The sequence below is a fragment of the Gymnogyps californianus genome, chromosome 1, assembly GCF_018139145.2.
Source record: "Gymnogyps californianus isolate 813 chromosome 1, ASM1813914v2, whole genome shotgun sequence".
Taxonomy (NCBI): Eukaryota; Metazoa; Chordata; class Aves; order Accipitriformes; family Cathartidae; genus Gymnogyps; species Gymnogyps californianus.
This window is the reverse complement of record NC_059471.1, coordinates 193,916,125-193,943,400: the sequence shown is the minus strand read 5'-3', so window position 1 is coordinate 193,943,400 and position 27,276 is coordinate 193,916,125. Positions and strand designations below refer to the sequence as shown.

Genomic DNA, 27,276 nt, shown 5'->3' with positions numbered 1-27,276 from the left:
TACCAGATGGGGGGAGTGAGGGTTGTATTTAGTGTGTAGCGTTTCTGTGCATATAATCTGGAGTAGATTTCTCTTCCATAAACTTGTCTAGTCTCCCAAGATGATTTTTGGTGCCTACAACGTACTTTGGCAAGGTGTTAATACATGTCTGTTATCCACTAATCTTGTTAAATTTTCTTGACATTAATTTGTTAGTTGGAGTTGAAGGCAGGTAATTAATGAGATAGTTTTTAAGTCTGAATTTATTGCCCTTAACCTGAAGAGTGATTCAGTGATGTGGACCGTCTGCTCCTATCTAGTTCTAGGGAAGCCAGAAAGCTTTAGTTCAAAGCAGCCGTTTGTGCTGCAGTTTATGTATTGTCAATTTATCTTTCCAATCTCCATAAAGAAGTGGTATTTTCATGTTTCTGTTGGGATGATGAACTGGGGGAGGGTATGGGTGGGTTGACCAAAAGATGGTGATGTACAAGTATAGTAATCAAGTGTAGGACTCGATGATCTTAAAGGTCTTTCCCAACCTAAATGATTCTATAGATTGGCTTGGAAAATAGAACTGTATGCAGCCTCAGCACATTCTCAGATGACATCAAATTGAGAGGAGCACTTGATAGCAGAAGGGCAGGGCCGCAACTCAGGGGACTTCTGACTTCCTGGACAAATGAGTCAACAAAAATCTCCAGACATTCAGCACAGAGAAAAGCCAAGCCACACTTCCAGGCCAGAGCGCCATGCATCTTTACAGGCAAGGGACTGACTGACTGGGTCTTCTGCAGCAAAGGACCTGGGGATCCTGATGGGGAGCAAGTAGAGCGTGAGTTGGGGGAATGAAGGCTGGCTGCGTGTTCAGCTGCATTAGCAGGAGTGCAGCTAGCAGATCAAGGGAAGTACGTTTATTTTCCCATCTGCTTGACACTGGTGTGGCCGTATCTGAAATACTCTGTCTGTTTTTTGGGTCCCCAAGTAGAAGAGTGGTATCAACAAACTGGAAGAAGTCCATCAGGGTCCCCTCTGATGCTTAGAGAGGCGGAAGACGTGATACACAAGGGGAGGTGGAGAGGTCTGGGTTGGTTTAGTCTGGAGAAGGTTAAGAGGTTAACTGCTGTCTTGTAGTTCTTAAGGGTGACTGCGCTATAGAGAAGATGGAGCCAGACTTTTTTAGAGGTGGACAAGAAAAGAACAGGAAGGAATAGTCACAAGCCACAACACGGAACTTGTGACTAGATATTAGGAGCTGGGCAGGAACTTCAGAAAAAGCATTGGAGCAAGCTACACAGAGAATCTGCAGTATCTTCATCCTTGGAGATATGTGAAGCTTGTCTGGACAAGGTCTGGAACAGCATGATGTATCTTCAGAGCTAGCCTTGCTTTGAGAAGGAGGTTTGACTAGATGAATTCTAGAGGTCCCATCCATCCTAAATTTCTCTGTTTCACAGCCCTCACAGAGAAGGTAGATGGAGTATGGACACAATTCTGCTTATTAATTAAACTAGATAAATTTTTGTGGAAAATATTTTGTAAAATTACCTAGTTTGGTGAAATAATTTTTTAAATGTTATCAGAATCCAGAATAAAATGGATACTTTGTTCTGGATTTTATTCCAACTTCTATTGTTATCCTTTCTATTCCTTGAATTTAAGCCAAGCTAGTCCTGAAACATGTTGGCACAGAGTGTGATGGGCATATAACTTGTATTTGCCAGGTGCCAAACAGAAATTACAGCCTCTTAGTTTTGCTTGTATTTTCATCATTGAGAAGAATAATTTGGGTTTCTTTTTAATTCCATTTTTCAGAGAAGGGAAAATCTTATTATCTGTGAAACCTCCACACATTTTTGTTCCTTAGAACTGATAGAAACTGAGAAGTGCATGCAGAAGTTACGTGTGTGGGGAAAAAGCTGACGGTTGCACAACCAAGGAAGGGTTGGATGATCACAGTGTTTCCTTAGCAAGTGGGCTAAAATGGAACATGAATGTCAACCTTGGAAAGGTGAGAGTAGGTTGGAGGAATGTGTATTTTGCTGATGCTTCCGTTAGTTCAAGCAGCTCTGCTGTAGCCTCCTTAGCTACACTTAGAGATCTTTGCTGGCAGAATGTCCTGGTGTAAGGTTGTTGGCAAACAAAGCTCTTCAGTGCAACACTTTTGAGGTATGAGAAAGCTGTTTCGGATAGCTTCATTTGTATGTGGAGAAGTTTTGCAAAATGAGAAGGCTGGTTTCTTGGAGTAAACAGTTCTTCTGACAAATAGTTCTGGGGGTGCAAAGTTGACATGGGGTGGAAAAGATGATATAGATGCAAAGGAGGAAGACAGGAGCTGTGCTGTAGGAAGTAATGCAAATCCATTCAGTCCAGCACAGTTTGAACTGCTGACGTACACTGTGAGTCAGAGTTGTACATCTATCTACATATTAGCAGCAGTTACCTCTAAAACTTCCCTCAGTTTTCATTTCTGGAAAGGCACTGGTAGCTGAGGTTCCCACCATGGGCAAGAATCACTGTGTGCATCTCTGCTAGGCATAATTTTCATGGTCACCCACACGAGTCATCGTCAGCTTTCTTGGCTGGAAGCTTTGGTTGCGTAGCTTTCAGGCATGACTGGTCTCCTTGTGGCTCTGGCAACCTCAAGGAAGTAAAGCTGTAGTGCCAATGTGTACTCTGCATGGGAGATGGCCCCAAACAGTGGTGGCACGAGGGACAGTAAAATGTAGCTGGCCTAGCTGTAGCGTGTCTATGCAGCCGCTCAAGACTAGGAAGAGATCAGTGAAGTCTGCTGCACAGAAGAAACAAATACAATAATATAAATCTAGCTGATGATTGTCAGCTAAATTCTACAGCACATCTCAGGTAGTAGGAGTAGGTACAAACAAAATGATTGCAGCTGCACTGACAATCTCATCTCAGAGGAGATAGCTTTTATTGGGGTGTGATATTTACTGCATTTAGGACAAACACGTAGCAGATGCTTTCTTTCCTAGTGTGGCATAGTCTGTAAAAGGTTGACAATTTTTTTCAACAATAAAGAAATCTACCGTTGCTATGAGGAACTTCTAAGTAGTTAAATTTTTCTGCATTTCTTTATATCTTTTCATTCTTCTGTCCAAAAATAAGGAAAGTCTGATTTTATTTCCTCCCTCCCCCCCCCCCCCCAAATATTTGTTCCCCTTCATTATCAAAATAATTATTTTTCTTTTCCTCTCAGGTGGCCAATCTGACCTTTTTGGAAGCTGTCTTCAGTTGTGGGTTTTGGCAGTCAGTGTGGTACACTTGAATTCCTTCATATAAATCAGACTTTGCCTTTGCTCACTGCCTGTGATTTTTGTCCCATCCCCTCTACTCCCTGAGGAAAACCAACCCCCAAACCCTCCATTCCTTGTGAAATGTTTTACAGTCCTGTCAAAGAATCTTGAATATGCTGCTCTGGACAATGAAAATATTTAAAGTTTCAGACTTAATGATGCAGAAAATATTTCTAACTTAAAATGAAATACCCTGTAAGTGGAATTGAATGACCAATACATTATTGGTAGTGTTTCTGGTTTTTAAACAAGTGGCAGACCAATGAAAGGTAAATGCCATGTTGTGCTTGTTTGATTATAAAGAATGATAAATTTTTTTGGTAAATGTATTAGCTGATTTTGGAAATCTAATACTTGATTCTAGGAGGCGCTGAATTGTTGCACAACAAGTATGTACACAGTGTAGTCTGCGCTGAGTGACAGCAAACAGAATCCTTACACACACTGTTTTACTTGGAATAACTTCAGCTTTAAGAAAATCAAAGAACAGCTAAGGTTGCTAAGTGACAGCAAAATATTTATCCGTTATTTAGAAAATCAAACCGGTTTATGCAATGAATAGTAAAGGACAGCATATATTGTGTGCCACCCACATGCTGTATAGGACCATTATTGTACATGATGAAGACCTGCATAATTCAGCACAGTAACCACAGCTATCACCCCTGTCTTAGTACTGAGATTCTCTAGTACTATTTAGTTAGTCTTCTTCCTCAGTAGAAAATCTCTCAAGTAATTCACTATAAATGAACACTCTCCGTCTCTGCTCTGAAACACAAGTAATACTCTTGTGTAGGCAGATACTGGAAGAGGAGGCAAGGTCGGGGAGAAGGAGGGGAAATGGAGTGAGATTCACTGTTTATAACTGGCTATTTGCTTTGCAGGCTTATTCTCATCACAGATGTGAGATGAAGCTCATTAACAGCCAATGATGTGGCACAGGCGTTTTGTTTTTCTGGAAGGAGAGGATAATGATGGGTTCAGCCTAAGGCTCTGGTGTCCTGCCCTTGGCTCTCGCAGAGGAAGCGTGCGTGTGGCTTTCCAGAGTTCGGCCCTGTGGATAAAGCCCTCCCCACCACCATGGGTGGTGGTGGGAAGCTGGGGTTACAGCAGGGTCGGTTTGGGACGCTCTTGAGTCTCGCTTGGCAGTAGTGTGAGAGTTGAAGTGTTGTTAGATGCTGTCCTGCTGTTTCTAAGGCTCATTTGTGAAGAGGAAAGCCTGCTGTGATGGGTTGACCAGTACCCCTGCACAGCTGAGCTGGGAGACCTTGCAGAGGAGGCACAGGGAGGGAGTCGCTGAGCTCGACAACCTTGAGCACGCTACTGCGGTTGGAGGATTTGGGAAGGTGACAAAGGAGATGGCAGTTAGATCGGCACTTAACCAGCTACCTTTCAAGGCAGAGTGAAATCATATGAAACAAAATCTTAAAAAACCCAACAAAAAGCGTGTCAAGCGCACAGATGCTTCTTTTGTAGGCACGTGGAGCTTAGGTTGAAAACTTGGTTTGATGTGCAAGTGGACCTGTTAAATGTGTAGGGCCTTGAACACATGGTCTATTTGAATTGCTAGGAAATTATCGGTAGTTGGATTTTTATTGTCCTGGAAGTGGTCTGTTAAATTGAGCGTCACTGTAAATGCATTGACCTGTTGTATCGTCCAGGTTTGGTTCTGGCTGAGAGTATGGGCAAATGGGATGAATTATCTTATAGCGAAACTCAATTCATGACATCAGAAAGTTAGTCCTTGGCATAATTTCTACTCTTTTTTCCTTTTTTTTTCTTTGACAAAGAGGCTGGCAGGACACGAAAAAAAAAATATGTTCAAAGAAGTGTGTGAGAAGTTGGATGGAAAAGGATTTATTTGTACCTTCATTTCTGTTCATTCAGGAGATGCAAATTTATCTCCTGACTGAAAGGGAAGGGAGAGACAGCTGTTTGAGGGAATGCTCATTGGGTTAGTTCTTTTTCCGCTCTTCTCTGCTCTCAAAAAGTATAGTTTTGGCTAAAGTTGTCCAAAAGCAGCTGCTGCTGTGGAAGGCATTGGACAAAATGGCATAGTTTTGAAATAACAAAGCTTCTTATTTTTAGGAAGTGTTCAGGGACTTAAGTCATGTTTGGTGCTACAGATCATATACATTGCAGCTGAGAATTCGGGGAGTGGCTCTTTGGTTGGCTTGTCCCTACCCCTTTCTTTTTGTAGTCTGCATAAGAAATATTTTCTCTAGCTCTATAACTGCAGTCACCACCTCCTGCTATTTTCCTAAAATACCCATATGGTCTGAGAAAGGGTAATTTCACACTACAGCGTGCAAGTAGAGAAGAAGCAATGCTGTTGCTTGTGTTAAGGTCAGGGGCTTATTGATACTCACACAGATCCCAGCTCCGAGTGTGAAGATGTGCAACTTGCGATTATTTCTTTGCTATATTTCTAAAATTGCCACAAGGTGGCAATGGTTCAGAATGTTGTTCCTCCAGTACCAGCTCTTTGGCTGACAGCACTTGTGGGGAATAGGGTCAGCCGCAGGCTGTGGTTGCAAGCCAGCATCCGCGGTGCTCTGGGGCATGGAGGGAGAGGCTGGTTGTGGCCGACGCACAGGCCACATTTTAAGCTTTTTCATTTTAAAGGCCGAAGTTTTGTAGGGGACAGTTGTGCTGTGAGTTATGTCTTTGCCAGCTGCTGTTGGCTGCATATCTTTAGGGCAGTAGTGAGCTGCTCTGTGTACTTGGGCAGTGAGAAGCAGATGAAAATGCTCTAAATCTAGCATCAAACTTTGTGAAGCTGGGGTGGTTTTTTTTTCCTTCTTTCTTTCAAAGAGAAGATAAGCAGTATTACTGTTACAAATACATACATGCTTCATTTTTCCTTCAAAATATTGGGGTTTATTATTTAATGAAGTAAAACCTGCGACATTGGAACAACTCCCTAAACTGCCAGATCTGTTTGAAATGCAACTTCTTATAAAAATAAGAATTTAAATTCTGTGTAAAATCCATTTATTGAAATTGTTTAAAGATATGAGTGGAGCTCAAACAGAAATGCCTCTAGGTTTTTCATACCCAAGTTTCAATTTAGAAGGGAAAAAGCAAATCTTTAAATTAGTGCTCAAAGAGGAATATATTGGGATATATAAGACTTCTTTGAAATTTTAAATGCAAGGTGAGAATTTTTTTGATAGTTAAGTGCTTGAGGCTCTTTTGATACCTTTGTATTACTCTGTAAATTATGAAAAGTTAAATTGCTACTGCAATTTGAAAAAAGTTATTCTTAATTTACTTAGAATAAACTTCTCAAAGAGCTATTTATCTTAAATATATATTTTCATTCTTTGATAGTCTACTAAGGTTAGCAAATGTAATGTACAATATAAATGTTACCTTTTGTGAAAGGCACAGAGATGGAGGGGAAGAGAAATTTTTATCTGTTGTGTGGCTGCAATAAAGAAAAAGCAAATTCGAGGGCAGTTAATCTTGTTTTCCCTTAAAGTTGTCTTTGCTTATCTTTAGTCATTCTGCAGAATGCAATCAAACCTGATATTCTGGGTTGCTGGAATTTAGTTATACATTCACCTGTGAAGCAGCAGTATTATTTATGAAGTATCACACAGAGTTACAACAACAGATTTCATACCACTGAGAATGTGAAATCCAAATAAGCAATACAAAACTGAAGCACGTTGATGGAAAGCAACAGAATCAGTGAGGCTTTGCTGTACGCTTCAGGTGATATTCAGAGTTCAGTTTACATTTTGGGGTATATGTAGTAATGTCAATTTTTATTTTTATTTTAATTTTGCTGTTCATGGTTCTTTCTATCAGAATTAATATGCGAACACAGAGGCACTGACAGTAAAGATGTAAAGAAGTGGTGAGGGACTGAAAGCAAAGGTCTCGTGTATGTGTCTTGCGCAGAGGAAAGGAGGAAAGGGCACATGTAGTGGAAAGGTAATCCTACTGCAGAAGGAGTTTGAGCTCCTTTATGTGAGTTCCTACCAGAGAGAATCTGGCCAGGCTTATTGCCCTTAAGTTTAAGCATTTCACTTGAGATTCTGGTTATGCATGATGTCCATCTTGGTTAACAAGGAACAAGAGATGAGGACAACTTTAAAGGTAGCCCAGACTTGGACAGGTTGAGCTGTTTGGCAGTGTCCAAGAGTTAATGTCCTGTACAGACGCCTGTTTCTCTCCATTTGCTATTATGGCATTCTAATGCAATTAGACTTCCCTTTTTTCTCCTCATTTCTAAGCTACTACTTTTACTGTTAGTTTTGTTTTGTTTTGTTTTATTTTTAAAGGCACTTGGCTGCAAATTGAAGAGTGTTAATCAATCCATTAAAAATGACCAACATAAAAAAAAAAAAAGAGTGAGAAATCATTGTACACTTAATATGGTGACAAATAAAAAAACCAGAGGAACTGTGTGCTACAGCAGACTACTATAAATTATTCTGTATCTTGACAGTTAACACAACTGCGTCTCTATATATGACAGTACTTGGGACCTATAGAATAGACTTCAGATCATCCTTAGTGCAAGGTGTAGCTCTTCATATTTTCCATTGGAATTATTATTATTTTTTAGTTTTGCAGGAGAACTTTATTCCCATACACATCCAGATTTTGCACACACATCCACATTTTGCACATACATAATTTAAGAAATGTACAGTAATCCTAAAATGCCACTCAACCCTTAGAATTACTTACTACCTGAAGTAGTGAATATGAAAGCCATATATAAATATTTTAAAGGCATTTCAGTTTGCTGAACTATGATGGTTAGAAATGAGGAAGTCAGAATTAAATTTATATTTCATTGCCTTATTCATAATGTTTTTGTTTGATATGTGGGTAATAGACAAGCAAATCACCTAAAGAATGAAGTCTGCAAGCATGAAAACACATTTCCATAATTGCCTTGGCAGAAAGCCCGCATGTTCTCGTGGCAGAACTGTGAATATTCCACAGGATGAAGGAGCTGCCTGCTCAGCAGTGGTGCATCGTCTGTGGGAGCACTCTATGAGAACAAGCGTGTGCTGGAAAAAAACCTCAAAACATCCTTAATGATTTTCATTTTCTGATATCTCCATTTGTCTAATACCTTTAGAAAATGAGAGAAGAATAAGGGGAATCGAATAAAGAGAAAGACTTGTCCTGCATATCTGGGAATAAAGTTTGATTCTGTTAGAAACAGCTAACCTTTGTGGTACAGATTCTGTGCAAGGAATGGATGTCTGGCAGACAAGTGGATAGATGCCATTTTTGGTGTATGTGCAGACATAATATGAATAATTCTCTCCCATTGACTTTTAACTAGCAGTGGTACAGGCTGGCAATGTGTCAGTGTTGGGCTGCTGCTCTCAAGAGCTCATGCAGGATATTTTTCCAAGTCACAGCAACCTCTGTTGAAGTTTGCTTGCCTCAACGGGAGGCCTTTTCTTCTGTAGGGGTTTCTTGGGGCTTGTTCTGTATCGCTAATCATCTTGTTAAGATGAACAGATTTGTCATGTATTTTTAACTATCTTGGATTTTTTTCAAAGGCATAGTTCTTTGGCTTTGCATTGCTACTACCTACATTCCACCATTTTTCAGAGGATTTCTCATATCAAGTATTTAGATGGCATCTATACTGTTGTTTCCTGTGAAAATAGAACAGCTTTCAGGTTTGCATTCAATTTGGAGAGAGTTTTGCAGTAAATTGCTACGTTTCATAGAAGCACATGACTTGACAAACTTAGCAAACTTTACGTAGGACAAAAATCCTCCCTTGATATGAAGGAAATAGAGATTGTCCAAAGTAGGCATATTATCAGGATAGCAGTAATTTTGCTAATCTTGTAACAGTGTTGTAGCTTACATGGCTTCAAAGTGTCAACACTAGAGACCTGAAAGCCTAAGGTCACCATACTTACTGTAGATACCAAAAAGTTCTTCTGTGAGAAACTATGATGCGATCAGGGTAATGTTATTTGTTGTAGGTTAGCAACAAATATTGCAAATATAACTTTATGCCCTCTGGAAAAATACTTTCAATTTCTGGCTATACATTTATTTATTTGTTTATTTTTAACTAAGCAAAATACAGGAAGGATGAAAAAACTTTTCAATCAGTTGTGTTTGAATTTTTTGAATGTTAAATTTAAAGTTCAGGAATACTCACTGGAATAAAGGCTTTACATGAGTTTTTAAGTTCTGGGAAAGCAAAACTACTATTTTTAACTGTTGCTTTGTTATATTAGTATGTTAGTGGCAGTCTCCTTTGATGTGACGTTCTAACTTCTCACAGATTTCATAAGAAGAAATATCTTGCTAAATATTTCAAGAGTTGATAGGAACCTTGGCAAAAGGCCTGTCTCTGGATCCCTGGAGAGCTTTCAGGTTTTGCTTTTTCCCATAACATTAAACTTTAATAAAAATGGGTTGATTGCAAGGTTTAATCCTGTAATGTTCTCTACTAGGAGTCTGTTTTCAAAATGCACTCAACTTTGATGTGAAGTCCACCAGATGTAATTTGGTATCAGTCTTGGAGTCTTGTGGCTGCTGTTCCCCGAGATTAGTTGTTTCGTGTCATTCATAGTGGTATAACATCAGTGGCTAGAAGTCCATTTTCTTCCTAGGGGGCATGTTTCATCCATTTTCTTCACAGTGAGCATGCCTGTTAAAACATGCTGATGGTAGCGCTTGGATTACTCCAAAAAATGGAGGCATCTCAGTTGTTTTTCAGTTATTTGAAGACTGGAGGTAAGAGCTAAGTTTTATTAGCTGAGGCTGCTGCCGTGGGGAAAGTCAGCCATTTTATTCACCATATGCATATAAAATACTGTTCAGAAGAAGTATCCATGCAGACTTACCTGTAGCATCTGGAGGACACAAGGGAAAGTGTAGAGGTTTAGTTGCATGCCAAGTGCATGCACGACTTGCTGCAGCAACCTGGCTTGCCCAGGTGGGACTCTGAAGAGCTGCCACTCACTAGGGAGCCAGGTGGTCAGGGAGCCTCTGCCTTTTCTTCCCTGTTCACAGCTTCCAAGTGTGTATAGTGCTGCATATTTTTACTTAGAGACTAACTACATTGATGATTGTTCTCTCCCCTCTTCTTTTTTTCTTGCATAGCTCAATAAGCAGCAGCTACAGATACTGAAGGAACGTTTCCAGGCCTTTTTGAATGGGGAGACGCAAATCGTAGCAGATGAAGCATTTTGCAATGCTGTGAGAAGTTACTATGAGGTAAGTTATGTGCTTTGTTTTCTGTATTGTTTAAAAAGTTCATAGGATCTCTTTTAATGCAGATACAAGGAAAGGAATTTTAAGTTTCAGAGGCTATGAACTTCCGGACCTTCTAGGAACAGCTTCTTCCTACTCCAGCTTTGCCGTTTTAAAAGTTGAAATCCACTACCTGGGCACAAGAGATAAAATGAACTGGAAAATATCCACCCTTTTTGAAGAAGAAAAAAAAAAAAAGGAAAAGAAAAGACCAAACAAAACACTCCTGGTGCTAAAAATCTTTCTGGCAGTGTTTGATACAACTAGGCACCACTATCTTTATCTCCATATGTCTAAGTTACCTCTTTTAATCAGCGCTTCAGTTGTAAGTTACCATCTTGAGAAATATGTCTTCTGATTTTTGGTTACCATGCAGAATTTTTTGGAGCGGAACCTCCTGTTCCCTTCCCAAAGAAGAGAAGCTTTCCGTGCAGCTGGGCCAGCTCTCAAGTTCTGCTGTGACCTCCCAGGCGTGTTCAGTGCCTATGGCCACCAGTGCAGATCTTTAGATGTGGTTTTAATTGCCTAAGGGACAGGTCTCATTCCAAACTAAGAGGACAGTTCACTGTCCTTTTTGTAACGTCAGCAGCATATGGCTATGGAATTTATTTCTTACTCTTAGCACATGGTACTGGGGATTCATTTTGTCTCATCTAACTTCAGACTTGCTCAGTGAATCACAAGGGTTGTATGTTAAACTTGTATTTCTTTTGAAGAGTCTTCCTCCATATTTCACTCTACCACAATTTTTTTTCAAATTTTTTAGCTTTATTTTTTATATATTATTTGTCCTTTTTCTCTGTCAGCTATTCTTTGCTAGTGAATGAAACTTTTCTTCATGGAGGAGATTATGTGACTTATGTCCTAGCTTGGTTTTATCTACATGAAATTATGTTGCACAAAAAAAAGAAGGGACAGGATGGACAAATTGTTTCCCTGTTGTACAGAAATGTGAGAACTCAGTGCAAGTTTCTCCATATCACGGTCTGATCAGTACTGTGGCAGTTGAAATGAAGGAAATCTCATAAAAACGCTTGTGAAAGGATGGGGATGGGTCTGCAGGTGAAACAAGAGAATATGAACTTTCATGAGGTACTACATAGGAGTGCGAGAACAGTACAGAAGTTGTTAGAAAGTAATCCTTTTTTCTGTATAACGATGAAGAAGTTAGACTGGGAGGAAGGACAGTTTGGAAGATGGTGCAGGGCAAGGCTGAGCTAGTTAGCTGCCCAGCAGTAGGTTTCAGAGGAGTGGGATGTCTCAAGATGCTGAACGTGGGGTAGAATTGAAAAGGACATAATGTTTATGGTTCTTTCTTTCAGCAAGCTGTGTAAGAAGCTTGATGTGTTAGAGGAAGTAGCCTGCCCTTTGGAAAGGATGTGATAGAGAATAAAAATGATTTTAAAATAAATGCCTAAACAGTAACTGTCCTGTTAAGATTTACTTTGTGTCTCTTGTTAATGAGATTTTTTGGACACATTGAGAACTATGTTTTTCAGCATATCTGCTGTTGTGATGAAAGGCTATGCATAATACTAAGATAGCCCTATAAAATGGAAGACTCAAATTCTCCAGCTATTTTCAGCCATTCACCACTTTGAATTAAGTGTACAAATGTTCTAGCTGTCTAGTTTCAAACAGAGGATTCCAAAGATCTCAGATCACTGTCAAGGCTATAATGACACCATGGGCTAGTGGGATCTTCATCCCATGTTAATACACCGTGAGCTCATCTACCAGCTGTAATTTGGTTCTTCAGTCTTTTTTTTTGTTTATCCCACCCCCCAATTCCATTTTCCATTCTTCCCAGAGATTTCCTTCCAGACTTGCACAGCCTTTTCCAGTTGTGCAGTTTGAGTCAGCATTTGCTAGTCATTTTTAATTTCTTTTCAGGGTTGTAGTAGACAGTCACCAGTATGCAATATTAGATTTAATGAACACTGCAGTGGTGGAATCCAGCTGGAGAGTTAGTTCAAGCTACTGCTCTTCTTCAAAGCATTTTAATCAAATTCTATGCATCTTACCATGTATTCTCATGTCGTCGATTATATGTGTCTCTTGTGCCTTTTTCATTTGCTTCATTAACCATTTGTTGAAAATATTAATCTCTAGTACTTCTTTGTGTGTTCTGTTGATGCTATGCTCTGATGCTTTCTCATCTCTATGTCTTCCACATGTGGTCCATCACATCTCCTGTTTGATGATGTTTGCTAGTAGTTTGAATTATGGACATCTTGCTTGTTTCTGTCATACAGCATTTCATAAGATTCAGTGTTAATTTCCTTATACTTTAGTTGCTGAGCTACAGTTCAATTTTATGTGACATGGAAGGAAACAAATACGTGGTCTGCACAGTAATTATTTTACTCTGAAAATGATTAATTTGCCTTTAATCCTATGCAGTAGTCATGGTTTGAGACTTATTACATTATTGCTTGCAAAGCCAGGGTATTCTCATTACTGTAGTTGATTTTCCACACCCAACTCTTTAACTTTGAATGTGAAAGAGAAGGTTTGTTTTGGGCATGTGACATAAATCCTTTATCACTGATTGCAGGTGTTTTGAGTCACTAAATCTGTCTATAATTACTGGGTTTCTTCAGAATTTGTCCTCTTAAGAATCTAAGAGTAAGTTCCAAGGATTTAGGAACTTACTATAGCTCAGTCTTTGATTTACTTTTCTGGAAATATTTGCTGAAAGAGTAGTTTAATTACTAAGTAAATAAATATGAATTTCAGCATCAATTTCACTGTGTTGTAAGAGAGTCATGCTCCTGTGTCAGGACTCCTTGGGAAGGTTTACACTGGTCAATTTTGTTGCCTTATCCTCCAGCTTTACGTCTTTTCTAATGCTGCTGTGGTTTTTAAGACTTTCTGTTAATATTCTGGCATTGTTTTTCATTTATCTTAAAAATGTAATAGGAAAACAATTTATAGGAGAGGTTGCATAAACTCTTCTTTAATTCTCCAGAAGTGGTTATTTTCGTGTTCTGCGTGATCTCCCCCTAGCATCCCACCACACTTCCTGAAAGTCTCACTGAAATTTAGCATGATTTATTTTTGTATACATATAATTAAGATTGTCTTGAGGAATTATTTCCTCTTCCATCCCAGTTTTAGAGAAGGTATGGAAATCTTTACAGTTCTCTTTCTGTAATCATTCTCTCAGAATTAACACAGGATTTTTCTTGTGGAAAATTCCATTACAGACATTGAGCCAGATTCTAATCAGTAGAACATCAGATGTTGGTGATGCTTTTTGGATAAAGAGAAAAATTCAATCATATGGCAATTTATTATGAGTAATTATATTGGACACACTGCAAAGTGTAAAATTAAGTGAGAAAGTGACTTATGAAATGAAGTCTTTCTTTGCATCTTTCAACCCAGCTTTTTAAAAAGTTTTCAGTAAAATAGTAGATAATCTTTCATTCATCAATTGTTGCATGCTCTTTCATGGAGGTTGGAAAATGCTCTTGTGCAGAGCCCTAAGAGGTTCATAGCCCATACCTTGGGCTAAACTCACAGTACTAATTCTTTAGTCTTAAATTTATGCAGTCTTAGATATGAGTAAAATGAGTGCAAAGAACTGTAATGAATGTTTGAAATACTGTGAAAACCTTTTCAATATTTTAATGATTGCAAGTTCTCAGGTTTTCAACTCTCTGCTTAAAGCATTGTGAAGCTGCAAGAAATTTTATGTACTAGTGTTTTTCCTGTTTTTCTTGCAGCTTCATTTTAAATACGTGGTTCTAAGCCATAATTACTGCATGCTGCTTAAATCTGAATGTTAAATGCAGGATCTGTAGCAGTTAGCACTATGAGGGGTTTTCAGAATTTAAAATCAGACTTAGTTTGACTGTACCAGTTTGCCTGTGATACAGAGATCATATTTAACTTAATTTCTGTTTAAATTCAGGTGTTGTAGTCCTTGGCAAATTAAATTGTTGTCTGCCACAGTCAGGCAATAGGAAAGAGCTGAGGTATGGCTAATAGCGAAAACTGATGAGGCAGGAGATGCATGGACAAACCTAGCTAATTGTCGTCATTTAACCCCAGCCGGCAACTAAGCACCACACAGCCGCTCGCTCACTCCCCCCCGGTGGGATGGGGGAGAGAATCGGAAGGGTAATAGTGAGAAAACTCGTGGGTTGAGAGAAAGACAGTTTAATAGGTAAAGCAAAAGCCGCACATGCAAGCAAAGCAAAACAGGGAATTCATTCACTACTTCCCATCGGCAGGCAGGTGTTCAGCCATCTCCAGGAAAGCAGGGCTCCATCACACCTAGTGGTTACTTGGGAAGACAAATGCCATCACTCCAAATGTCCCCCCCTCCCTTCTTCTTCCTCCAGCTTTATATGCTGAGCATGACATCATATGGTGTGGAATATCCCTTTGGTCAGTTGGGGTCAGCTGTCCCGGCTGTGTCCCCTCCCAACTCCTTGTGCACCCCCAGCCTACTCACTGGTGGGGTGGCATGAGAAGCAGAAAAGGCCTTGACTCTGTGTAAGCACTGCTGAGCAATAAATAAAACATCCCTGTGTTATCAACACTGTTTCCAGCACAAATCCAAAACATAGCCCCATACTAGCTACTATGAAGAAAATTAACTCTATCCCAGCCAAAACTAGCACACTAATGGATTGGCACTGCCTGGTTGGGGGGAGGGCTTAGGAGGGTTTTTAAAAAAAAAAAAGTTAACTAAAAGTAGAAAACAACCAAAATCAACAATAAGAAAGAGCAGAGATCCCATGTCGTAGAATCATAGAATGGTTTGGGTTTGAAGGGACCTTAAAGATCATCCAGTTCAACCCGCCTGCCATGGGCAGGGACATCTTTCACTAGATCAAGTTGCTCAAAGCCTCGTCCAACCTATCTGAACATTTCCAGTGATGGGACATCCAGAATTTCTCTGGGCAACCTGTTCCAGTGACTCACCACCCTTACCATAAAAATTTCTTCCTTATATCCAATCCAAATCTACCCTCTACAGCTTTCTAAATAGTAAGAGAAACCCTTTCCCTTCCCTCTCCACAGTGGGGGTAGGTGGCACCTTTCAGCTTCTGCAGTAAGTAGAGCAAGTGTCCTACAAATACCTTACTCCTTCGATACCAAATCCTGAACTGCCAGCGCAAGCCTTTGTGGGTAACATGTTGGCAAGGGAAGAGCAGGGCATGAATCTTGGCTGCATGTTGCTGGTTAGACGCGCACCGATGTCTGTAGGCACACGTCTCCTAAACCTGACTGGGCTGCTTTGACCATTTGCTCATGTAACCTGCCTTCCATCTCCTCTTGAGGCTGGGGACACCTTACTTCCCTGTGCTGTGGGTGGTGTGCAGAAGGGATTCCTCACGTGGGGTTTGGCAGCTGGTTGAAGTGGTTATGGTGCGAGGCAAAGGTGGCCAACCCCAGTCATGAGCATATTCAGAGTGGTCAGTATTGGGCTGTTAAGGAGTTTGGAAGTTCTACAGAGACTGAGAATGGAAAAAAATTATTTATACAATAATCCCGTGAACATCTGCCAGTGTAGATGTACCTGTGATAATATCACTATTTCTTTGTTTTGATCAAATCCATGTGAGCATTTACAGGCATCCTGAAAATGTTTTCCTTCCCTTAACACAGAGCAGTTGTTTGGCCCATAGTGAAAGCACACACTAATATGACAAAAACATTGATTATTTCTTGCACTTATCCTTAGAAAAGGATGAATTGTGTTTATTGGAGCTTTTTTATATGAAGACATTCAGACATTGGGTTAATCTGAAAAAAGTTGAGGTGTTTCTGTAAAGGAAGGAGTGAAGCAATGATGCTATTTCTGCCCATAATTATGGAAAACTTGGTCTGAAGGTATTTTTGCACAGAAGTGAGGGGCAAAAGGATCTCGCTGATGAAGCTGCAGAAAGGAACAAGCTTTCTGGACTAAGTGGTATTTTGATTGCTTTTACGGCTTGATTTTTAATATCAGCTATTTTAGGTACACAGTTTTTATTCAAGGCAACGAAAGGCCTGTTTCAACAGGATGTTTTCTTACATGAACTTCAGGGTAATCTTGTGTTTTGCCTTGTGAGGGAGCCTTTCAACAACAAATACGTTTGTAGTTGCACTTATCAGCACTTATACAGTTAGTTTCCTTCCAGTTGCTTTAAAACATTGGCAAACTTGAGGTCAGTGTAATGTTGGCATGGGGGCTGTTATTTTAGAGGTCTGTTTTAGGCCAGTTCTTTGGAAAGCTTCATAAAAATGTTTTTAGGCCACCTCCAAGAAAGAGGTGTAACAAAGGTTTATCTAGGTCATCCGTTTCACTGAAGAAGCTCTAATGCCTTCAACATTTTGGATCAGCAACCACAATTTGGCGTGTAATGGAGATTGTCTCAGTGTTAGCAGTCTAATTATTTTCCTCAAAGAAGTGAGGGGGAGATAAGATACAACAAATTAAAACATGCTTTACATGATCTAGACCTCTTTCGTGCTAAGGAAAGGCCTGATAGAGTCGAATTGCAGGCTTCGCGATGTACAGCTTTCTTTTGAGAGAGTGTTGTTGTATTGCTCTTGCATGGAAAGTGTATCAGTGCTGAAATCCTCTAGTCTCTTGCGTTACAAATAGCTACATGTAACTATATTCTTTGCATTTTCGAAGACTGGAAATCCGGTTTTCAGTTCTACCTGTATGGTGTCAGAGAAGCAAAGCATTTTGCTGTACATCTGCACAGAACATAATTGCTAGCTGTTGAAACTGTGTCTGTCCGGTCTCTTTGGACACTGATATTTGTGGATGATCATTGTTAATTTGACTGAGGATGTCATACAGTTTCCATGTTAGCATTACAGATGTAATTATAACAGACTTGTGTTTCAAACTTCTAAATGAGGTAGGTAGTTGACAGATGGAGTTTAGTGCATTAATTGTACCAATCCTTAGCTTTGCAAGTGGTGTATGCTGACAGGAAGAGAGGAAGAAATGGCTCATTGAATTTAGATGAAAAAAAATTCCCAGTAATGGTATCCTTTTTGTTCATTTTGTGACCACTGTTGTTCCAGGCAAATAAGGATGCCTTGTAGATCTGACACTTCACTGCAGAAGTAATTAGTGTAGGGTAGTGAGGTATGTCTCTACTGTAGTAAGTATTACGTGACATTATTTACTTGTTTATTAGGTAAATTCTGAATGTCTCTTAATCTGAACAAACCAATTAGAAAACTAGGAATGGCTCAAGTTGTTACAGAACAGTGAATTTGATCTACGTTGCTTAATTATTTTTCTCCTAATCCCAGTGCTGTTTTACTTGGTCTTAAAGGAAGACAAAACTTATCTGGATGTTGGTTTTGCACAGTTATCCGTATGTTGCACTGAGACATGGACTATACACATTTTTGTTGATGCTGTCTTCTCGGCAACTGAAAACAATGGGATTTTTTTCAGCTAGCCTGATACTAATAAGAAATGTGACAGTTTAACATCAGTGCTGCAGAAATCTTGCAGGAGGTACTAAAATTTTCTTCGCTTTTTTAAATTTGGAAATCATTATTTGGAAGGATTTTTCTTTCACTAGATGATGAAAGGATGACAACTCTTGATCTTTTTAAGTTATCTTTCCGCTGCCTTTTCCAGGTCTCAGCACAGAGCTGACCTTAAGGCCCTTTGGAAGTGGAAATAATACTGCAAAATATTTCATTTAAAGAGTTATATTAATGCCAATGAATTTTGCTTTGTGCCTTTGTATTGTGATGTCTGTGTGTTCCAGTCAGCAGTATCTCAGGGACTCTCCAAACTAATGGGGAGCAGCAGGACACTTTTTTTCTCCTTTCAGTAGTCAAAGAGATATTCAGCCCAATCTCTGACTAGCTGTCTTTCTCCATGACCAGAGGGGTGCATGTAGTTTCACGTTAATAGTACACTTGAAGTATCTGAATACAAGACAAGTGAAAATTTCCACAACATGCCTATGGACTCTGTTTGAGCCAAAGTTAGTCCAACCAGGGTCTCTCTCTCTTGACTCTGTAGGTCCTGGAATTTTCTCAAGTAATTTCTTTAGGCTTCAAGTTTTGATTAGAGATCCACTATAGAAAGTTGCCATATTTTTCTAATTAATCATTCTACTGAATTGTAAGCAACTAATAGCCAAAGGATTTCTTGATCTTAAAAACAAACCAAACCAAACAAACAAACAAAAACCTCAAACCCAACCCACCAAGCAAACAAATAGTAAAGGAGAAAACCTCCTGTTTTCATGTACCATTACATTGAATTTCTAGGACTGGTATTTACTCTGGATGTTATTTAATTTACTCTCAGATTTCTAGATGGAGGGATAAATAACTTTTGTTTGCTTATTTTGATTGAACCTCTGTGTTGCCATTTTACTTTGTGATAGAAAGCTTTACCTGTCAAATCCTTAGAGATGTATGACTTGTCAAAATCTTTTAAACTTTAAAGTAATATCTTGGAAAAGCGGCATTTTGTTCTTAATGGTGAATTGATAATCTCTGAGTAAACCAAGCTAGAGAGAACATGGCAGTAAGGGATAAAAAAGGTCAGCAAATGCATGGCTGAAATCCAGAAGTCGGTAAATGAGAAGTGAGCTTTTAAATTCTCAATGATCTCTCTAACCCCATTTCATTTCTGTTCTGTTAGTAATTTCAAAAGATGACAACTAATTCTTGAATTTTGAGAACTGTGAAGGCAGAACACACATAATGATGATGTAAATATTTTCTTAGTGATTGTTTTCAGATTTTGATTGATCTACATTTCCCACTATAGGGTATTGCTGAAAAGCCAAATTAGAAAACAAGATTTTTCTCAAGTTTTTATTTTCTGAAGTAAGCTTTATGGTGCTGAAGAGATGGCTTTTTCAATTTCATGTTGCCTTAAAAAGGTTTTACTCCTCATAGAGCAAGAAAGAGGTTTCTTCAAAGTTAAATCCAGGCATAAAGTTGCTATCCACCCGAGATTCTCAACAAGAAACAACATTATCTTAAACGGAGCATACTAAGAGAAATAGATTACCCAGTCTGTTCCAGTTAGTAAATGCCTGCTTTGAGCACCGCTAGTGAACAGTAACTACCTCATTAAGGAAACTGTTCTTTCCACTTGGCCTTGCCATCAAACCATTTCCCCTAATTTCCTAGTTCAGTTTTTCTTATTAACTTAAGCTTATTGCTTAGCTTGCTGTTTTTTAAATGTAAATTGTACAATGTCTTCTTTTATTGTATTGCCCTTTGTATAAATGGGTCTCTCTTGTGCCTCCTTAGTAAAACAAAAATGCTGAGCAAATTACATATTCTTAATCTGTAGTAAATAATTTGATATCAGGCATTTATTATGGTCCCTCTTTGGACCTTTCACTTTTCTTATTTCTAAATTAGGGTTCCAGACACAGCCCCAAATCCTGGTGCGGTTCTGATACTGTGTACTGCTTTGTTTTACTCCTGTAATTCCTCTCAGCCAGCTAGGTGACGGTCCTTACAGAAGTGAGTGATCAGCAGGGATATGAATTTTAAGGCTGATGTAAAAGAAGAAGGACTCACAAGTGACTGTACCAGGATAGGAAATACCATGGGCCTTAGAGCTATGTCTGCAGGTGTTTTGAGCAGGTGTCTAGGGCAGCTGTACACAGGGCTACCCTGTCTGTAGTACTTCAGTTAGCTAGTGCAGAACTAGCTTCTGTCTGTCTGCTTGCCAGCATGTTGTCACGGAGGTGTACTCCAGCGTTCAGAGCCGAGTCCCACACAACATGCCTGCTTGCACGGTTGCCAGTGACTGGCAAGATGGTTAAAGACAGTGCTGCTGCCTGGTTTTTTTTTTCTTCTGAAATGAAATAGTCAAAAGATGCAGTTCTGCATCTGTATTTATAGATTCATGTGGTCCTAGACATGCATATGATTTCTCTGGACATCTTTCTGTTTCTTGATCTTTTCAGCAGTGATGGCAAAATAAATGTTAAGATGCTCGCCTGTGGCATGCTACTAGGCCTGCACTTCCCAGCTAGAAAGCTGCAACTTGGTGCTTGGGACTTGTGAGCATTGCATACCTTTCAGCATTTTGGAATGTCAGCATGCTGGTTCACAGCCCAGCATGAGAAAATAAATAATCTCCTGGGGGTGAGACTGATGTTTTTGTTACTATGAAGTTTTCTGTTCTTGGTGTACCTTTCCTAAAACTAGGAAAGGTTTTCCTTTGAGAGCAGCAGGCATCCTTTGTTTGTATGTGTTTGTATCTCTGCAGTTTCACTGTGATAAATATGCACCATGAATAATGTTATTCTGCTCGTTGTATGCAGATACTACTGCAGCAGAGCCTTCCAAGTCTAAGAGTAAGAAGTACTTCAATCAGAGATCAGATTTTATTTTCAATGAAATCCAACATTTTCTCAGGTCTTTCTTCTTGACCAGCATAAAATTAGCCACGAATACGTACTTATCTCCCTGTTTTGAGTCTGTTCACTTGTGGGTCTTCTATAATCTTCCTTTGAACATTAACAATAAAAGGAATATACCTCTGTCAGTTTATATATGGAATTACAGCTTGTTTATTTGGTCTGTCTTAGTTCTTCTCCTTGGTTTGTTTATGTCCAGTCAGTCTAGAATGCTGTGGTAGAAATCTGTGGACAAATTACAAGAGTCAGTATCCTAGTAGTGTCCGTTGTCTGTTTTACTAGTTGTCTCTCAATGCAGTTCAGTTTTTAATGCTTTCAAGAGTATTTCCTCTATAAGTAGTTAAATTAGATGGAAGCAAAATGAAACAAAGCAATGCTAACTGTCTAGTTCTGTACTGTTTTTCTTGCACTGTCATCATGAGTTGTGGCACATGCAATGTGATCAGTAGTATTGAAATGCCCATGTCAAACCCCCTTGGCTTTACTCTCTCATGTCAACTCTCTGCATCTTCCTCCAGGGCAGTAGTGCAGCAGTTTCTTATTTGAGATAAATCTGCGAATTAGAAAATATCCTTTATTTTTGCCATTAATTAAGAAGTAATTTTGTAATTTTAAAGTCTAACATTTTGTAATGGAAAGCAAGTTATCTTTTTACTTGGCTTTTGAGCTTTTGGTAGCTCAATAAAACTTAGCGATAAACTACGAAAAAACCACACAGCCAAATCTTTTACAAAACTTGATTTAAAAAAAAAGGCAATGGACAGTTACAAGTTTCTCAAACTTAATAACATTCAAGCAGCAATACTGTGTCAGATCACAGTCCAAGGAATTCAGTGTCCTTTCTCAGATATTACCAGATCAAAGGAGATATCTGATGAAGAATACCGGGGCAGGGGAGGCCCACGCGATGATTTCCGCCAGTGTTCTCCCTGATTCCAGTCATCAGGGCTCAGGGGCATCCTCTACTTGGCCACCTTTCCATCACTGGTAACAGCATAAGGCAATTAACCAGTTCTTCAGTTTTGTCTTTCAACAACAGGAAGAGCTTGTTATTACTGTGTTCATATTCTGTGCAGCCAGTCTTCTGTGTCTGGAAAATGAGACTTGCATCAATTGTTAAAATGTTTCCTTTTCTCATTTCTCAGGCTTCTCAGAAGTTTGTTTTTGGGGATAGGAAGGAGGGATATGGGTGAAGTTTTAGAAGGCCTGTAGTCTTAGCTCCAGAATCAATTAATTTCCTTGTCCTTACTGTAGTGGAGCTGGTTTCAGTTGCTATCTGTCCATTCCTCCTCTGCTTATGTGGGGAGGGAATGATGAACTTACAGAAGTGATCTTAAAATACAAACTTTTTTCTTCTAGACAGTGGCATCCTGTCCTAACAACTATACAAACGTTCAATTGTGAAAAGACCGAGTAGACTGGTCCTTGGGCCCCAGTAACTGATGTAATTTGTTTAGCTGGAGAAGAAAGTTCTTTTGAAACACAGGTTCTGATCTGAGGCTTGCAGCAGTAATTGGTGATTAATTGTAAATGATTCCTGTTGCCTTATTCCAATTCTCAGCCTTCTGACTATGCTTCAGACATGCAGCAAATATAATTGAGAAAATTAAACAAGGGAACAAAAAGAAGTGATGCTTTCCATTTAGCTCCTTCTGTTTCTCTGCATGCTTCAGGTTGATGGGTCTTCTGTGCCTCGCTCCTGACAAGGGACTCAGAGGGGAATAAGAGTGAGAGTGTTTCTGGAAGTGTGCTGGGAATGCACAGCTCCACCACGGCTGTGCAGCTCACCGTGATGCTTTGAGCTCTGCTTCCCTCTTGGACTACTGAGCACATCCATAAAGGCTCACTGGGAAGTAAGCTAAAGCTTTCATCTTTCATCATGAAAGAGATTTACTGCTTTTCTAATCCAACTAGCAGTGAGTACTGCTTCAAAAAGTCAATCTCTCCTGCCGATGAATTGATGAAGAAGGAAAAGGTAAAGAGTGTCCTTCCTCCATACTTGGGTTCTTCTTCGAGCATGTGAATCACTTTTAACTGCATTTTCCCTTCACTTCAGAGAAGGGTCGAAAAGGATGGACTGCTTTCATATTTTTATGTTTACATTTCCATGAACATAACATTGAAATTAAAGATGAACTTGAGATAAGTATCTGTACCTAAACAGAAATACACTCCTTTTGTACTCTGGGTGTGACACGCAGTGTTAACTACACCAGCAGCTCTATACCTTCTTCATATCGGTCATGTTCAGCTTACTCTGCGGCTCAGCTGGCACTGTGATGCTTTTTTTTTTTTTTCCTTCATATGATGGCTACACTATCAAATCTTTTTGTATGAAGGATTTTCAAATGCGCAGAGCTGCATAGCTGAAACTACACCTTTGTAATTTGCTAACAACATGTTCTGTTGGCATGTGATGCCTCAGATAAGGTACAGGAAAGCTCATCATTTGTATGTATCATCTGAGTGAATACCAAAATCTGCTGCAAATCCCTTTCCCCTCAGCTGTCTCCTCAATTCATACCAGTGTTGGGAACTACCTCTCATCTAAACCTAAAAGACTCTTCCAACTGCAGAAGAGCTCCTGACGCCACCATTATACAACACTGGTGTTGAACTTCAAAGCTAAGACTGAAAGGAAGGACAGAGCCAAGACCACACCAATCGCAGGCCCTGAAGAGAAGACGAATAGAAGTCCCAGGATGAGTCATCACCCTTACATGAGTAGAGAGTTTATCAGTGTTAGAGGAGTGAGGTTTAAACACACAGGACTCGTGGTAGTGGCCATTGGCCCAGATATGTATGGATGCTGAAGTCCTTTTTGTGGATACTTCTGAAACAAGAGTTGAGATGTCACCCCAGGGTCTACTTGAAAAGTACTGCTCTCTCCTGGAAGGATGCCTTGTTTCTGGCATTAAGCAAGGATAATTCTCCTACATTTTGAGGATGAACCCAGAACGAGTATGTAGCTTTTGTTTCCTTGGCAATATCACAAAGATGGGTCTGAGAACTGCAAGTGGGCTGCAATCCTTCTGACGTGCCAGCCTGATCACTGTGACCCAACATGTGTGCAGCTTGTATCTAACTGCATTCTGTAGGTCTGCGAAGAGGAGACTGAATTGTCTGCCAGCATTACAAGACAGGCTGATGATGCAGAGGTCAGACTTCTTTAACCAAAAAATGGCAGCAAGAGAGGAAAAACTTATGCGTGAGAGTTGTCATAACTATTTTAAGACAGCCTGTGGAAAAAAGATAAGGCCCCTTTGAATAGGAGTCACAGAGAAATTTCCAAGCAGTTGAGGGGAAGATGTTTTAACTCTTTGTGGTTATGAAATGCAGATTTTGCTTCTACTGTTAACTCAGAGAAGGATAAATTGTGTATATCACTTCAGAATCAGATTGATCACTGTGGGTGTCTTCAGGCTCAGCATTGTTTTATGGCTCTTGATCTGAATATGCATAGTCATTTCTCCTGACTTTTAAAATATGAAGACTCACGATGGCTGTAGGCTTCACAATAATTCTTTCTTTAAACGCAGTCTCCTCTACTGAAAGGGAAGGTACGTCTGTCTTTCCTCAAGTGAGACAGGAGGCAAACGCTGCTTCCAAAACATGTTCATATTCAACAGTTAAGAAGTTGAGTAAGTGGTCCTGAACGTCTGAAAAAATGCATAGGTAAATAACATGTGCTACAGGGACTGGAATAACTTCAGATGTCAAGGAATAAGACATTTCTTTTAGAAGAAGTACATGAGCCCTGTCTTTGTGTACAAGCCCATACCTGATCCTTTGAAAAAGTAATAACGACAGTCAATACTGGTGGCAGGGGAGTCTGCAAAACAGGAGCTTGCATAGACTGAAAGTGTGTTCAGTGTAAGCAGTAATGAGAAGTTCTTCTTATTACTGTCAGTTTAGAGGGGGAAAAAAACCTTATTTAATGAAAGCTCTTAAAATGTACCGAGGTTTACAAGATAGAAAGCATTACTTATAAAACAATCTGCAAATTTAATTTTTGGAGACGGTCTTGATTTGTCTGGTAGCCTAAGTTAGAATAGAAGTTAATGAAAATGAAGTTGATGCTGTTAAACTATCAGAAAAGGTTATGGTTAAACAGCAGTGTGGACGCGTTAACAGCTTTCAGTAAAGACAACTTTCCTTTTCCACACGACAGACTATGACAAATGATGATTTGAAAAAAAAAAAGTCTACTTTTCTCTCAAAATAATGTTATAGCCAGCCTGATGACAGCCTGTGAGATAGAATTTAATTTGTTGCCTTCAACACCAAAAGCATGACTCTTGATACTCATACTAAAGCAGTGTTGCTTCTTTTTTATCACCTTGTTTTCTGTATAGAGCAGGTAGCAGAGAGGTCTCATCCACCTGCGGCATGTTCAAATGCCATTGCTTTTTTTGAGGAAATGCTCAGGACTTCAGTGTCCGGCATTCTTCTGTTTGGATACCAATGTAACAATAGAATAATATTTATATTAAGAATATTTGAACTAATGGAAGTATTTAGCACAGTCTTTGCTGGTTCTTTAAAACATTTATTTATTCACCTTTAAAACATATTTCTCAAATATGCAAATCAGTGATCCTGAAACAGTTGTTATTCTGGTTGAAATCAATAGGAGAGAGAAGCCCATTGCACTTCGGGGAATTTGGAATAAGTGTAAAACACCTAAATTACTGTGGGGTTTTGGCTTTGGTTTTTTTCCTTTGTTCAGTAACTGAGTAACCATTATGGTGAAAGAAGGTAGAGTGGGTCTGGAATATATAGAAGCTTTAAAATGGAGGTCTGAAAAAGCCACAATGACACTTCTTAAGATGATTTCTATAAAAACGTTCTTGGAGCACTTGAGGTAATTCATACGTAGATGTGTGACCCACAGTGATCCAGCTGTTACCTGTCAGCTGGATCATGGGTCAGGCAGATGCCCTGGGCATGGCCCAGTAGTGAAATAAAATGCATTCATGAAGAACAACTTCAAGGGAGGCTGTTTAAATTTGAAATTAAGCACACATTTAGCTAATTAATAGAGCTCCAGCAAGGGACTCATTACATTACAGCCTACAGAAATTTATTTATTCTGGACTACAGTAGTATATCAGGCTACATTTTGGAGAAATGCTAAGGTTCTGGTGGTCACATCTAGATTGACAGGGTTGTTTAAACTAGAAATCCCCCTCAGTTTGTTAGAAGATCTGTGCCAAGTTTCAGCACGTCCTGTGCAAGGCCCAGAAACCCGTCTTCTCCCTTACATGGAGGTTGGTTTATAGTTTTTTGAGTTCCTGAATAATAACCAGACATGGTGTTTTGAAAAGCAGGATTTAAAACAAGTTTTTCCAGTGGTCATCTGTTCAGTCAAAGGGGGAATAATGGACCAAAACTCCATGGGAATTTTATGTGCAGTTATTTACAGTTCTAGCATAAAGTCCATGTTTCACACAAACTGCTGGTGCTGCCTTCCCTTCTGTGAGGGATGGGTTTGATAATCAAATGTGTACTCTGCAAGAGAAGGCTAGTGAACTTAAACGGCAAGAAGCAAGAGGTTGCCATAAGCAGAGCTGAATGTTTGTTTCTTCAAATTTGCATAACTAATCGACAGCTCGTTAGGAAAGCTGAAAGCTAGGTGCAGGAAAATAAACTCGGTGCAGCAGAGGGAAAGTATTGTTACAGCATTTGGGTAACAGGGAAACTTCAGCCACATTAAAAAATTATCCTTCAGAAGGGTAGATGGAGTGGTCCGTCAGGAGCCCCCGGGAATAACTTTCAGCTGGGTTTGTTGGTGTTGCCACTCATTTCAAACAGTGGCCGTGCTTCTGCAGCGTGCTACCTAACTGCTCTAACCACAACCAGAGCAACAATAAATCTTGTTGCTCGTTCTGACTTCCTTCTCTGAGTGCTCCTGTCGTCCCTCTCCTGGATCTCCGTGCTGCGGTGGATGGCTGCGCTGTTCGCCTGCTCGGGGCCCCAACGGGGATGCTGCTGGATGGGCTGTGAGTTTTGTAGCTGGTCTGAGACCTCTGCCATGCGCGAGGCACCCGGTGCTGCTCTGCAGGGTCCCTCTGTCTGCTAACGGCATCCCGAGACACACTTCTGGAAAAGAAACTCTGGCCAGGGCAATGTCCGCTGTATCGTACTGACTAACAAACAGCGTAAGCAAGGGTAGGGAATGAAAGGATGTATCCAGCCTCAAGGAGAAGATGTAAAAAGCAATCAGGCCTGCCCGCGACAAATCCCTCTCAAGCACCCCAAAACCAAAAAAGGTAGTAATTATGTTAAAAAAAAAAAAAAAGTTCTAATCATATATGTCTTGTGGCTATGCATATTTTTTTGTGAGA

The 27,276-nt window shown here is 39.7% G+C and overlaps 2 protein-coding genes across 14 annotated transcripts in view; one reads left to right on the top strand and one right to left on the bottom strand.

Moving 5' to 3' along the window:
- Positions 1-27,276, bottom strand: part of WNT16 (Wnt family member 16) — an 873,674-nt gene that overhangs the window by 130,481 nt on the left and 715,917 nt on the right. The gene's annotated exons all lie outside the window — the stretch shown is intronic.
- Positions 1-27,276, top strand: part of CADPS2 (calcium dependent secretion activator 2) — a 327,121-nt gene that overhangs the window by 58,296 nt on the left and 241,549 nt on the right. For all 13 annotated transcript variants that reach the window (XM_050892956.1, XM_050892948.1, XM_050892951.1 and 10 more), the window contains exon 2: positions 10,401-10,514. In XM_050892956.1, the coding sequence (XP_050748913.1) occupies positions 10,401-10,514 (114 nt within the window). The remainder of the gene's footprint in view (positions 1-10,400; positions 10,515-27,276) is intronic.